We start from the raw sequence: 13,925 nt of genomic DNA, 5'->3' as shown, positions 1-13,925 counted from the left end.
GATGACATTGTTCCAGGAGCAAACACAACAAAAACAAACTTAATGAACCCAAATCCATTACTACTCATTATCAAAATGTGTCCCCTAATGTTAATGATAACTCTGGGCTTATTATATACAGTTATGTTTACACTCATGCATATAGTTTACAAGTAGCACATTGATAATCCAACATTGAGGATTATTCAGACATAGACAACACGAGGTATAGACAACACTAGAACACTATGCTCACCACGGCGCTAAAGTGAACATCGCCGCACACCTGGACAAGGAATCAACAACAATGTATGACTAAACTTGACACACAAGAAATTCTTGATGACTTTTCTATGAAAGAAGCACAACTGTAGAGCTTTGGTTGTTTTCTCTGTCACCTGCAGTAGTTAACAGACAAAATGAAAGATGCTAGGGACATCAAATATATAAAGGGATTGGTAGTCTCTGTCTTGGAGATCTTGGTAGCTTACTACAGGGATGAGCAATGGACCTCTACATGAGGGACTGCAGTAGCTCGTGGGTCTGCGTACCCACATCAATACCCCCCCCCCCCCCGCGAACACAACTTAGCGAACCCCTCGTGACAGTGAAGAGAAACATTTGAAGTTTTTAAGTTAATTTCCTGCAATTCTACACATTTTGCCATGGGGTGTAGAGAAATTTTGCCGTTTTAAAGCAAGTTTGCTGCAATTTTACACATTTTGCAACAGGGTGGAGAGAATATTTTTTTATTTTACTACTAATTTAATGCAGTGCTACTAATTTTGCCATGGGGCGGAGAGAAATATTTGCAGTTTTACAGCTAATTTCATGGAATTCTACCAATTTGTTGCACAAATTTCGAAATTGCACCTTGTGTATTCTATTACTCTAACTCTCAACTGTAAATTGAGACTCCAACAAAGCTCCTAAGAATTTATTTATTTATTTTTATATATTGGTCCGCAGGCCTATCCAAGGAAGTTGCCCATCCAAGGCATATTATACATTTCCTGGATTTTATCGTCTTACTACAATGGAAGTCCTATTCACCCAAATATGGAAGATCCATACTGTATCCTTGTCTTAGGATATAATCCTTGTCATAAGAGGTCTGATAAGAATATCAAAAGAGCTTCAACTCAACCAACCACGCTAGAAAAGGTTGATTCATTTTCCTAAAAACATTTTCAAAAAGCTTTCACTGAAAGATATCTAGGCTCATTCCTTCCAATTATATATTTTCTGTTGAGAAAACTTGATTTCAATTTCCACTGTTTAGTTTATGTTTTACAATGATATTTAATTTGTAAATTGTGTTAAATGTATTTTAGTGAAAATTCAGATCCCCTTTTGACAAAACATCTCGGTGTATTATTCTGTGATATTCTCATCTTTTACACTTGTCTCCACTGTATAACATTCTCACAATCTCTTCATTGTAAAAATGGTCTGTTAGCAGACAAAGCCGACTGAATGAAATATGTTTAACACAATTAAAAGAAAGATCATAGAAGACATTATAGGATATACAGTAAATGCATTTCACAAAGCCATAGTGCTTATTTCACCTCTAATTCATAATTTATTGACTTGTCTAGTGTAATAGTATTGTCGCTGATAAATGTTTCATGGGGAATTTCTAAAAATATATAACATGTGCATTAGTGACATTTTATATCAAGACATTATTCTAGTAAGGAAAGGTTTCTTTAGTGTCTGAAGTATTGGAGATGCAGTCATGACTGCAACAGTACTGTGTAGACATAACATTATAGTCTCATTTAGGTATTTACCTCAGTAACTATGTATTTATCATCCATATGCCCTTCGCATTTAAACAACCACTCACGTTTCTGTGTTACAGGAATATTATGACATATTTGTCTAGTGTATTTTTTGGGGGGGGGGGGGGGCACTGAATAGAAATTGTGGACGCCAGCCAGCAGCGCTTTTAGGCATAGCTTTGAAGTTCTGTATAACCAAACAAGCACAAGTTTTTTGCTTCATCTGAAATTACATTTTTTGGATACACAGCCTTAGGAGTCTTGATCCAATGAAAGTCAACAGAGAGCTTCCATTTAAAATAAAGCTGCAACAACAGGATTGAAGGAGCTAGAGGACAAACACTAAATGAAGAGTTAAAAAAACAGAAACATAATCCCTCCGTTTTCACGTTTGAATTTTTTGGGGCCACCATCCTGCTGGTGTTGGTTTAGAGGCCTTTGTTGTAGTAGTATTCTTCACATGTCTTGGATGTGGCAGTAGATGACTTAAGCATTGGATGTCATGGATGTTAGATTTAGGACAACGGGACGTGGTAGTCAATGGCATAGGAGACCTTGGATGTGACGCGTCAATGCCTCCAAAAACCTTGGATTTAATCGTACATAGTTCAGAGGTCTTGGATGAAAGCGATAATTATTTTTTTCAATCTTTCAATTTCATTTTAGAAGCTTTCAAATACTTTTGAATAGCTTTATAAAGACCTCATAGAAGCTTTCAAAGACTAAGAAGCTTTCAAAGATCTTTCTGAAGCTTTTGAAGACTCTAGAAGCTAAAGCTTTCAAAGATCTTTTAAATATTGCTTTTTGAATCTTGCTTTCAGATCCTTTATAGAGAAGTTAGAAGCCCTTGATGTGGCAATAAGCTTCCAGGGAGGAGAATACGATGTACATGAGCCACAGGCTGAAGAAGAGACAGGTGGTTGCGATTTTGGGGCCCCGGGGCCCACCCAGCTCGCCCCCAATCTCAGGCCGGCGCCGGTACATCAGCACGGCCACGGCGACAAAGGCGAAGATGGTGAATAGGGTGACGGAGAAGGCCAGGGTGCCCGGATCCACCCGGAAGTCGTTTCCCTTGGAATTGTGGTAGATGGCGGCGATGGACCAGGCCACGCCGATCCCCAAGAAGACGTTGACGGCATTGCTGCCCGTAACGTTGCCGATGGAGGCGTCGGCGTACTGGTCCTGGATTGCAGCTACCTTGCTGGCAAACGTGTCTGGGGGAGTGAGAGAGAGATAAAGAGAAAGGGAAAGGAAGAAAAAGAAGAATTGTGAATGGTGGTAGGGTGGCATGAATCCAAAATTAGATGTCCATGCATGACAAGAGATATGACATAGTGTACTACTCAAGAACACTTCATACAAAGCACTGCTTTTAGGAGTGACAATGCCTAATTGTGATAAAACCCTGTCATGAGAGTGTAGAGTTAGATGGTGTATGTTACTAACCTGGCGTCCCAATGCCGCAAACACTAGATTGGTGACAGAGTCCTAATAAGACCCAACATGTGTGTATACATGTCTGTGTGTATTGTGGCATGTATGGAACACACCTGGCACAGACGTCCCGAGCGCCACAAACACTACGGCGGTCACGGAGTCCTTGAGGCCCACGGTACAGCCAAAGTGGGAAGCCAGGTCTCCAATGAAGGCGGTGAGCAGGCCAATCATACTGATGGAGACCACGAAGCAGGCCCAGCCATTCCAGTAGTCGGTGGGCGGCACAAAGGCAAACAGGAGCTTCCAGAAGACGGTGAGAAAGTGCATGACGTAATCAAAGCAGGAGGGCAGCTTCTCCTCGCCGCACTCGTCCTCATCATCATCGCCTGAGACATTTCGAGGGGAGGACAGATGTGTTGTAACCCCAGCTTCGTAGTTGAATTTCAACATTTAACATGTTTAAAACCTCTGCTACAATGTTAAGTTTCTCTGCAATGTAAGTAAACAAGTCTTAAACTGTGAGTGGACCAGGAGAAACTAGCCACCACTAGTCCATTCTAAATTAAAACACAGACGTTCATACATTCCTAGTAGGCTTAGCCGTTATCCCCACTCTCTCCACTCTCCAATTTCCACACAAATAATGAAGCCTCTTATCACATCAAGTCGGGACAGTGAGCCACATCTCTACTCATTGAAGCCATGGGAGAGTTCATTAGGGTGACTGACAGCGTGGCTTAAAATAGCTGATGGGCAAAATCCATCTGAATGCGTTTCTCTGCATGGGAGCAGGGAATGGTCACGTTTTTGTGTGTATATGTGTGTGAGTGTGTGTCTGTATTTGTGTGTATTTTTGCTAATACAATACATGTCGTGTCCATGAGTATGTCTCAAGACATAGGCCTGCATTTCAATACCTGTTTCAATGCTTGTTTCTATGCATGCGTGGGGTCGTGTGTGTTTTATAGTATGTAAAATTTCAAAATGTTTGTATGCTTTAAATGGCAGGATGTCATACTAATTTCAGCTTGTCAGCTAGTAGAATTCACTGTACACTTTTGAGGAAGATAATCTTCAGCTGATAATCAGCTTAGGGGACGTGCTGTACCAAAAAGAATGAATGGCGGGAATAAACGTGATTGCTCATTAGATGATGCATTCTCAAGAGCCTAGTATGCTGATATATGTTGTTACTGAATTAGGTTTTTTTCTAAACAGTATGTGGTACGAGCACACAATATGCAGTTTAAGGAAGTAGTAGGAAAGCCTGATTCTGGACATGGCCACAAACACACGGCCACACACACACGGCCACACACACACACACACACGTAGTTTAGAACCCCACGAGCAGACTAATTTATTACATGGACTTTTTAATGATCGCATTACTAGCCCTGGAGGAATCTCCTCTGGAGTACACTCCCATGTCTAACAAGCTTTGTCTTCTTCACTCAGGCTCTCAGTGGAACTGTGTGTGTGTGTGAGATGTGTGTATATGTGATTGTGTGTGTGAGTTTGTGTGGGTGTGTGTGTGTGTGTTGCTTGATGAGTTTGTTGTGCTTCGGCGCTGCTCCGCTGATAAATCAACAGTGCATTGGAATGTGCTTCGGAGGGCGTCTGGAATGTGCTTCGGATGGCATTGTGGCTAGGGTGATTGTGTAGCCAATTAAGACAAATGTGATATGAAAGGAAAATAACATATTTTGGACAAGATTTGATTTTGCTCTGAATACATAATCCCGTATTGTTGTCCAAGAATCAGAATATAGGTTGCGTCCCAAATGCCAACCTACTCCCTGTAGTACACTACGTTTCAACAGAGCCCTATAGGCCTTGGTCAAAAAAGTAGTGCACTATAAAGGGAATATGATGCCATTTGGGATGCATGATGGTGTTATGTTTAAGAGGCTACCCTGCACGTCCTAGACCTAGGGAGTTTTCCCCTGCCACTCTAGTTGTGGCTTGCTCTTTTGGGGTTTAGGCCTGGTTTGTAGGTTAGGCAATTTGTTACAAACACTTTTCTAAAAAAGAGCTCCATAGGCTGCCAATGAAATGATTGATTGATTTATCTGCTTACCAGAGCTGACTGTGATAGCTTCCATAAACTGCTGCCTCCAGCTATTGGTTCCAATCAATAGAGCCAAGTTGGTCTTCTTAATCAGCTTATCCACTGTGTTCTGTGGGGCACCAGAAGAGAATATTTCAGTCTATTAATCCTCAATCCTGCTTATTTAGCATTCCACAAACACAGATACATGCCCAGTGAATACACCTTGGCGGTGAACATGATGTACAAGTCTATAAAATACAATAAAGACAAACCAGTTTGATTTATCAGGGCAGACTGTGAGTCAAACCATTTCATATCCACTATATCAACCTCAAAACATACCCTGACTCCTACCCCTAACACTACGCCAAACTACAAAGACATTTTTAATGCTCAAATTCCTAAATGTTCATCTTGATCACTGTCTCTTTCATGTGGAATATGGAACTTACAGTATCAGTACAACTATTGAATTGACAGATGGGAGATACCACTTAAGACATCAGAGGTATGACTTACTGTAAGTAATGGGAAATACAATCTCAAGTGCATCTGATTGTCTTACTCCCTTTCCAGGTGGTGGAGTGGGTGGTTTTATAGTCCACTAGTTGTTTTACGGTCCTATCAAAGCTGTGATTTACTATTATTAAAGGTACAATTTGCAGGTTTTTGCGAGACACGGCAGATTTCAGATATACATGAGAGTTAATGATCTGTCGGTAGATTAGTTCTTTGTGCGGTATGCTATGCTTCCCCTCTATAAGTTCCGTTTTTGCTTATTTTTTGTTTTAGTTTTGTATGTCAGCTTCAAGAGCTGAAAATACAATCTTTTGGGTTAATCCAAATATATTTCACAGCGTTTTAGATATTGCAATGATTATCTACACTATACATTGCTTTTTGTGTCACTAAAACTAAAATCAGGGGAACATTTTAGTAACCAGGAAACTTCTAAGAAACCAAAAGTTAGTCATTAATCTAGTAAAATAGAGCACCTCAGAAACAGACGAAAGCGGAAGTGTGGTCTCGTACCTTGAACTCATACGACTCCTCGATGACAACTTCCAGTTTGACGTGCTCCCCGAGGGTAGGCCGGCCCATCTCAGCAATGCGGCGTTCCTCCTCCTCCTTCTTGGAGAGAGCTTCCTCGTCCCCTTCCTCTGAGGGAGAGAGGGGGAAAAAAATAGAGAGAGATGGAGAAAGAAAGAGGAAGGGACGAGAGAACACATTTGGGTGGTTAGCGGCCATGACAAGGACGATACCCATAAGAGGCCATTCATGTGTTTCCGTGAGTGGTCAAGGTAGCTGTTGACTGTTCAACACCTGCTCTTGAAAACCTTTACACTTTTCAAAATATTGTGCTAAATACTATGCTGCCTTGGATATTTTATTTTCCCATAATCCTTTCTAGCACAGTTCCAGCTACTGTGGTGGATGCATAACCTGGCCAGAGCACAACAGTTCAGCTTGACTATGTTTAGCGAGGCTCATAAGTGTGAAAATGTCACTTGAGTCCAGGTTTCTGTTGCAAGTGTACCTTCTTGTGCTCTGTTTATGCTAACTGAGCAATGATAAAGTGAGGACTAGGAAAAATGTGCATTCACAGGCTACATAAACGATCTGTGGTAGGAGAAGCCACAAAGGTATCTGAAAGAGGCAAATGTGCAATAGCTGCATGATACTGACTATTATCTTTGCTGTGACAATCTAGCCATTTGACTGGTCCAAAGCTAGTCACCGAAGCAGAAACAGACATACTGAGCTGATAGAGAAAGGGAGTTCTTTCAGAGTGACACTGGAAATAAAATAGCAGACTGTTATTTCGTAGAGATTTCCAGCCGGAGGCAGTATTGAGATGACCGTGACAGAGAACTCATGAGTCACACAGTGGCGTACGTACAGCCTTTGACACAACACCGGCACATGGATGGTGAGAGGGAGGATAGAGGAGAGCGAGGCGATAGAGAAGTGAGGGGAGGATGGAGAGTACAAAGGGAGGATGTATACCTGCAATGCTGATAATGGTGGCGGGGACAGGGTTATCCCTACCCTGCACTTTCCGGTAGACGTCCCTGCCTGAGGGACAAGTTCACAGTTCAAAGTTCATTGCACAAAGAGCCCCCATTAGATTAAAAAAACAGTTTCAAAGGTTTCCGGATAAGTCAAAAACACTATCCAATATATTTCACAATATTATGGTGGAGGAACACACGTTTCAAATGAAAAGCTGTTTAGATTCTTTGATCCCACTGTAAACTTTACTTTGTTGAGTACATGAGTTTGAGTACATTTGCTTTGAGACTTGTTAAAGTTGCAGCTCTAGAGGAAATATGTTTTTAAAGTTATCCGGGGAAAACCAGTGACTGTGTTTGATTGAAAAGATTGTTTTTCATATAGCATTGGATCCAAACACTCCTCCTGAAGAGCTACTGAATGTGAAGAGTTTTGTTCCTGCCCATCATTAACACACCTGATTCAGCTAATCTCAGCCCAGACCGAAGAGCTGATTGAAGTGTGTAGGCTAAGTGCTATCAACTGTGTAATTACTGGGCTGGAACAAAAGCCTGCAAACTCAATACATTTTCAGGACCGGAGTGACCACTGATATACATTTGAAGTTGGAAGTTTACATACACCTTAGCCAAATACATTTAAACTCAGTTTTTCAGAATTACTGACATTTAATCCTAGTAAAAATTCCTTGTCTTAGGTCACCACTTTATTTTAAGAATGTGAAATGTCAGAATAATAGCAGTGAGAATTATTTATTTCAGATTTAATTTCATTCATCACATTCCCAGTGTTTCAGAAGTTTACATACACTCAATTAGTATTTGGTAGCATTGTCTTTAAATTGTTTAACTTGGGTCAAATGTTTTGGGTAGCCTTCCACAAGCTTCCCACAATAAGTTGGGTGAATTTTGGGTCATTCCTCCTGACAGAGCTGGTATAACTGAGTCAGGATGGTAGGCTTCCTTGCTCGCACACGTTTTTTCAGTTCTGCCCACACATTTTCTATAGGATTGAGGTCAGGGTTTTGTGATGGCCACTCCAATAACTTGACTTTTATGGCAAAATGGCTTAAGGACAACACTTTGTAGGTATATTTGGGATCATTGTCCATTTGGAAGACCCATTTGCGACCAAGCTTTAACTTCCTGACTGATGGCTTGAGTTGTTGCTTCAATATATCCACATCATTTTCCTACTTCATGATGCCATCTATTTTGTGAAGTGCACCAGTCCCTCCTGCAGCAAAGCACCCCCACATCATGATCCCCCGTGCTTCACGGTTGGGATGATGCTCTTAGGCTTGCAAGCTTACCCCTTTTCCCTCCAAACATAACGATGGTCATTATGGCCAAGCAGTTTTATTTTTGTTTCATCAGACCAGAAGACATTTCTCCAAAAAGTACGATCTTTGTCCCCATGTGCAGTTGCAAACGGTAGTCTAGCTTTTTTATGGCAGTTTTGGAGCAGTGGCTTCTTCCTTGCTGAGCAGCTTTTCAGGTTATGTCGATATAGGACTCATTTCCCTGTGGATATAGTTACTTTTGTACCTGTTTCCTCCAGCATCTTCACAAGGTCCTTTGATGTTGTTCTGGGATTGATTTGCACTTTTCGCACCAAAGTACGTTAATCTCTAGAAGACAGAATGCGTCTCCTTCCTGAGCGGTATGACGGCTGTGTCGTCCCATGGTGTTTATACTTGCGTACAATTATTTGTACAGATGAACGTTGTACCTTCAGGCATTTGGAAATTGCTTCCAAGGATGAACCAGACTTGTGGAGGTCTGCTGATTTCTTTTGATTTTCCCATGATGTCAAGCAAAGAGGCACTGAGTTTGAAGGTAGGCCTTGAAATACATCTACAGGTACACCCCCAATTGACTCAAATGATGTCAATTAGCCTATCAGAAGCTTCTAAAGCCATGACATCATTTGTTGGAATTTTCCAAGCTGTTTAAAGGCACAGTCAACTTAGTGTATGTAAACTTCTGACCCACTGGAATTGTGATACAGTGAATTATAAGTGAAATAATCTGTCTGTAAACAATTGTTGGAACAATTACTGGTGTCATGCACAAAGTAGATGTCCTAACCGACTTGTCAAAACTATAGTTTGTTAACAAGACATTTGTGGAGTGGTTGAAAAACCAGTTTTGATGACTCCAACCTAAGTGTATATAAACTTCTGCCTTCAACTGTACTACAGCACATACAGTAATCGCCAGGCATGTTAGATGATATTACAACTGGTCACACCTTACACAACAAAGAACACATTCATGAATCATTTGTAATACCTAAATTACCTTGATTAAAGTGTGTCAAGTGTGTAAGCTTTATGATTTTCTATTTCCTGTAAAATAGGGGGAATTCAACTCAAGTTTCTGGAGACATGAAATTATTTGAACCAGAATTTAGCTAGTTCATTACATTGTTGTATTTACCTTATCTGCAATTAGCCTACTGTATACAGTTGAGTAAGTACAAAGTGTTTGTGGGAATGTCATGTCTTGTTATGTCTGTTCCTGTCCTTTCTCTTCACTCTGTCTCTCTCTGCTGGTCTTTTTAGGTTACCTTCTCTGTCTCTCATTCTTCAGCTGTTCTACATCTCCCCTAACTAGCTCATTCACTCTTTCCCACCTGTTCTCTCTTCCCCCTCTGATTAGGTCTCTATTTCTCTCTGTTCCTGCTACTTTCAGTGTCTGATTCTTGTTTGTGTTTTTGATGCCAGAAGCAAGCTGTCGTCTCGTTTGCTTCCACCTTGTCCTATCCTGTCGGAGTCTGCCTGGCAGGTGCATCCTGCATTATACTAACGTTCTTTTTGTTCCATTGACTACGTTGGAAGAGGATTTATGCCATTCCTGTTTTTCATTAAAGAACTCTGTTTTCTGTTAAAACCGCTTTTGGGTCTTCACTCAAGTACATAACAGAAGAATCAGACCAAGAATGGACCCAGCGGCTCCGGACCCTTTTCACTCCGCCGTCGAGATCCAGGGAGCGATGCTAGGCAGACACGAGGAGGAATTGTCTGCTGCTCGACATGCCGTTGAGACCCTGGCCGTCCAAGTCTCCGACCTCACAAGACAGGTTCACCAACTCCACCTCGATCCACCGCCCACTTCCAGGGTTTCCGAGTCTCCGGAGCCCAGGATCAACAACCCGCCGTGTTACTCTGGGGAGCCCACTGAGTGCCGCTCATTCCTCACTCAGTGTGATGTGGTGTTCTCTCTCCAGCCCAACACTTACTCCAGGAGCGCAGCCCGCATCGCCTACGTCATTTCTCTCCTTACCGGACGGGCGCGTGAGTGGGGCACGGCAATCTGGGAGGCGAGGGCTGAGTGTATTAACCAGTATCAGGACTTTAAGGAGGAGATGATACGGGTTTTTGACCGTTCTGTTTTTGGGGAGGAGGCTTCCAGGGCCCTGTCTTCCCTATGTCAGGGGAATCGATCCATAACGGATTATTCTATTGAGTTTCGCACTCTCGCTGCCTCTAGTGACTGGAACGAGCCGGCTTTGCTCGCTCGTTTTCTGGAGGGTCTCCTCGTCGAGGTTAAGGATGAGATCCTCTCCCGGGAGGTTCCTTCCAGTCTGGACTCCTTAATAGCTCTCGCTATTCGCATAGAGCGACGGTTTGATCTTCGTCGCCGAGCTCGTGGAAAGGAGCTCGCGTTCTCCGTTGCTCCCCTCTCCACATCACTGCCACCTGCCGCATCACTGCCACCCTCCTCCGCCGGCTCGGATGCTGAGCCTATGCAGCTGGGGGTATCCGCATCTCGGCCAAGGAGAAGGAACGGAGAATCACCAATCGCCTCTGTCTCTACTGCGGCTCCGCTGGTCATTTTGTCACCTCATGTCCAGTAAAAGCCAGAGCTCATCAGTAAGAGGAGGGCTACTGGTGAGCGCAACTACTCAGGCCTCTCCTTCTGGATCACGCACTACCTTTCCGGTCCATCTCCGCTGGCCCGGTTCATCTGCTTCCTGCAGTGCCTTGATAGACTCTGGGGCGGAGGGCTGTTTTATGGACGAGACCTGGGCTCGGGAACATGACATTCCTCTCAGACAGTTAGGGGAGCCCACGGCCTTGTTCGCTTTAGATGGTAGTTCTCTCCCAAGATTCAGCGTGAGACGCTGCCTTTAACCCTCACTGTCTCTGGTAATCATAGCGAAACCATTTCTTTTTTAATTTTTCGTTCACCTTTTACACCTGTTGTTTTGGGTCATCCCTGGCTAGTGCGCCATAACCCTTCTATTAATTGGTCTAGTAATACTATCCTATCCTGGAATGTTTCTTGTCATGTGACCTGTTTAATGTCTGCTATCCCTCCTGTTTCCTCTGTCTCTTCTTCACAGGAGGAGCCTGGCGATTTGACAGGGGTGCCGGAGGAGTATCACGATCTGCGCACGGTGTTCAGTCGTTCCAAGGCCACTTCTCTCCCTCCACACCGGTCGTATGACTGTAGTATTGATCTCCTTCCGGGAACTACTCCCCCGGGGTAGATTATACTCTCTGTCGGCTCCCGAACGTAAGGCTCTCGAGGATTATTTGTCGGTTTCGCTCGACGCCGGTACCATAGTCTCCTCCTCCTCTCCCGCCGGAGCGGGGTTTTTTTGTTCAGAAGAAGGACGGGTCCCTGCGCCCATGCGTGGATTATCGAGGGCTGAATGACATAACAGTTAAGAATCGTTATCCGCTTCCTCTTATGTCTTCAGCCTTCGAGATCCTGCAGGGAGCCAGGTTTTTCACCAAATTGGACCTTCGTAACGCCTACCATCTCGTGCGCATCAGGGAGGGGGACGAGTGGAAGACGGCGTTACACTCCGTTAGGGCACTTTGAATACCGGGTTCTTCCTTTCGGCCTCGTTAACGCTCCAGCTGTCTTTCAGGCACTAGTTAACGACGTCCTGAGAGACATGCTGAACATTTTTGTTTTCGTTTACATGGACGATATCCTGATTTTTTCACCGTCTCTCTCGATTCATGTTCAGCACGTGCGACGCGTCCTCCAGCGCCTTTTGAGAACTGTCTTTATGTGAAGGCTGAGAAGTGCACTTTTCATGCCGCCTCTGTCCCTTTTCTCGGTTCCGTTATTTCCGCTGAGGGCATTAAGATGGATCCCGCTAAGGTCCAGGCTGTCATTGATTGGCCCGTTCCTAAGTCACGCGTCGAGCTGCAGCGCTTTCTGGGCTTCGCTAATTTCTATCGTCATTTCATCCGTAATTTCGGTCAGGTGGCAGCTCCCCTCACAGCCCTTACTTCTGTTAAGACGTGCTTTAAGTGGTCCGTTTCCGCCCAGGGAGCTTTTGATCTTCTTAAGAATCGTTTTACATCCGCACCTATTCTTGTTACACCTGACATCTCTAGTCAGTTTGTTGTTGAGGTTGACGCGTCAGAGGTGGGCGTGGGAGCCATTCTTTCAGCGCTCTCTCTCTGACGGCAAGGTCCATCCTTGCGCGTTTTTCTCATCGCTTATCGCCGTCAGAACGTAACTATGATGTTGGTAATCGCGAACTGCTCGCCATCCGCTTAGCCCTAGGCGAATGGCGACAGTGGTTGGAGGGCGGCCGTTCCTTTGTCGTTTGGACTGACCATAGGAACCTTGAGTACATCCGTTCAGCCAAACGACTTAATGCGCGTCAGGCTCGTTGGGCTCTGTTTTTCGCTCGTTTCGAGTTTGTTATTTCTTATCGTCCGGGCTCAAAAACACCAAGCCTGATGCTTTATCTCGTCTCTTCAGTTCTTCTGAGGTCTCCACCGACCCCGAGGGGATTCTCCCTGACGGGCGTGTTGTCGGGTTGACTGTCTGGGGAATTGAGAGGCAGGTAAAGCAAGCACTCGCTCACACTCCGTCGCCGCGAGCTTGTCCTAGGAACCTTCTGTTCGTTCCCGTTCCTACTCGTCCGGCCGTTCTTCAGTGGGCCCACTCTGCCAAGTTAGCCGGCCACCCCGGCGTTCGGGGTACGCCGCTTCCATTCGCCAGCGTTTCTGGTGGCCCACTCGGGAACATGACGCGCGTCGATTTGTCGCGCTTGTTCGGTCTGCGCGCAGACTAAATCTGGGAACTCTCCTCCTGCCGGCCGTCTCAGACCGCTTCCCATTCCCTCTCGACCGTGGTCTCACATCGCTTTAGATTTTATCACCGGACTGCATTCATCAGCGGGGAAGACAGTTATTCTTACGGTTGTCGATAGATTCTCTAAGGCGGCTCATTTCATTCCTCTCGCTAAGCTCCCTTCTGCTAAGGAGACGGCTCAGATCATTATCGAGAATGTTTTCCGAATTCATGGCCTTCCGTCTGACGTCGTTTCCGACAGAGGCCCGCAGTTCACGTCTCAATTTTGGAGGGAGTTTTGCCGTTTGATTGGGGCTTCCGTCAGTCTCTCGTCCGGCTTTCATCCCCAGTCTAACGGCCAAGCCGAACGGGCCAATCAGACTGTTGGTCGATTTTACGCAGTCTTTCTTTTCGTAACCCTGCGTCTTGGTCAGAACAGCTCCCCTGGGCAGAGTACGCCCACAACTCGCTTCCTCGTCTGCTACCGGTCTATCTCCTTTTCAGAGTAGCCTCGGGTACCAGCCTCCGCTGTTCTCATCTCAGCTCGCCGAGTCCTGCGTCCCCTCCGCTCAGGCTTTTGTCCAGCGTTGCGAGCGCACCTGGAAG

At 44.5% G+C, this 13,925-nt stretch overlaps 1 protein-coding gene across 4 annotated transcripts in view; it reads right to left on the bottom strand.

The window, feature by feature from the left end:
* Nucleotides 1–547: 547 nt before the first annotated feature.
* Nucleotides 548–13,925, bottom strand: part of slc8a1a (solute carrier family 8 member 1a) — a 51,308-nt gene continuing 37,930 nt past the window's right edge. For all 4 annotated transcript variants that reach the window (XM_064965333.1, XM_064965335.1, XM_064965332.1 and 1 more), the window contains 5 exons: nucleotides 7,264–7,332; nucleotides 6,289–6,416; nucleotides 5,284–5,383; nucleotides 3,317–3,589; nucleotides 548–2,980 (listed from right to left, as the gene is read on the bottom strand). In XM_064965333.1, the coding sequence (XP_064821405.1) occupies nucleotides 2,604–2,980; nucleotides 3,317–3,589; nucleotides 5,284–5,383; nucleotides 6,289–6,416; nucleotides 7,264–7,332 (947 nt within the window). In that variant the 3' untranslated portion in view covers nucleotides 548–2,603. The remainder of the gene's footprint in view (nucleotides 2,981–3,316; nucleotides 3,590–5,283; nucleotides 5,384–6,288; nucleotides 6,417–7,263; nucleotides 7,333–13,925) is intronic.

This window comes from Oncorhynchus masou, chromosome 5 (assembly GCF_036934945.1).
Source record: "Oncorhynchus masou masou isolate Uvic2021 chromosome 5, UVic_Omas_1.1, whole genome shotgun sequence".
NCBI lineage: Eukaryota > Metazoa > Chordata > Actinopteri > Salmoniformes > Salmonidae > Oncorhynchus > Oncorhynchus masou.
The sequence above is the reverse complement of the archived record's forward strand: the minus strand, read 5'-3'. Positions and strand labels throughout refer to the sequence as shown.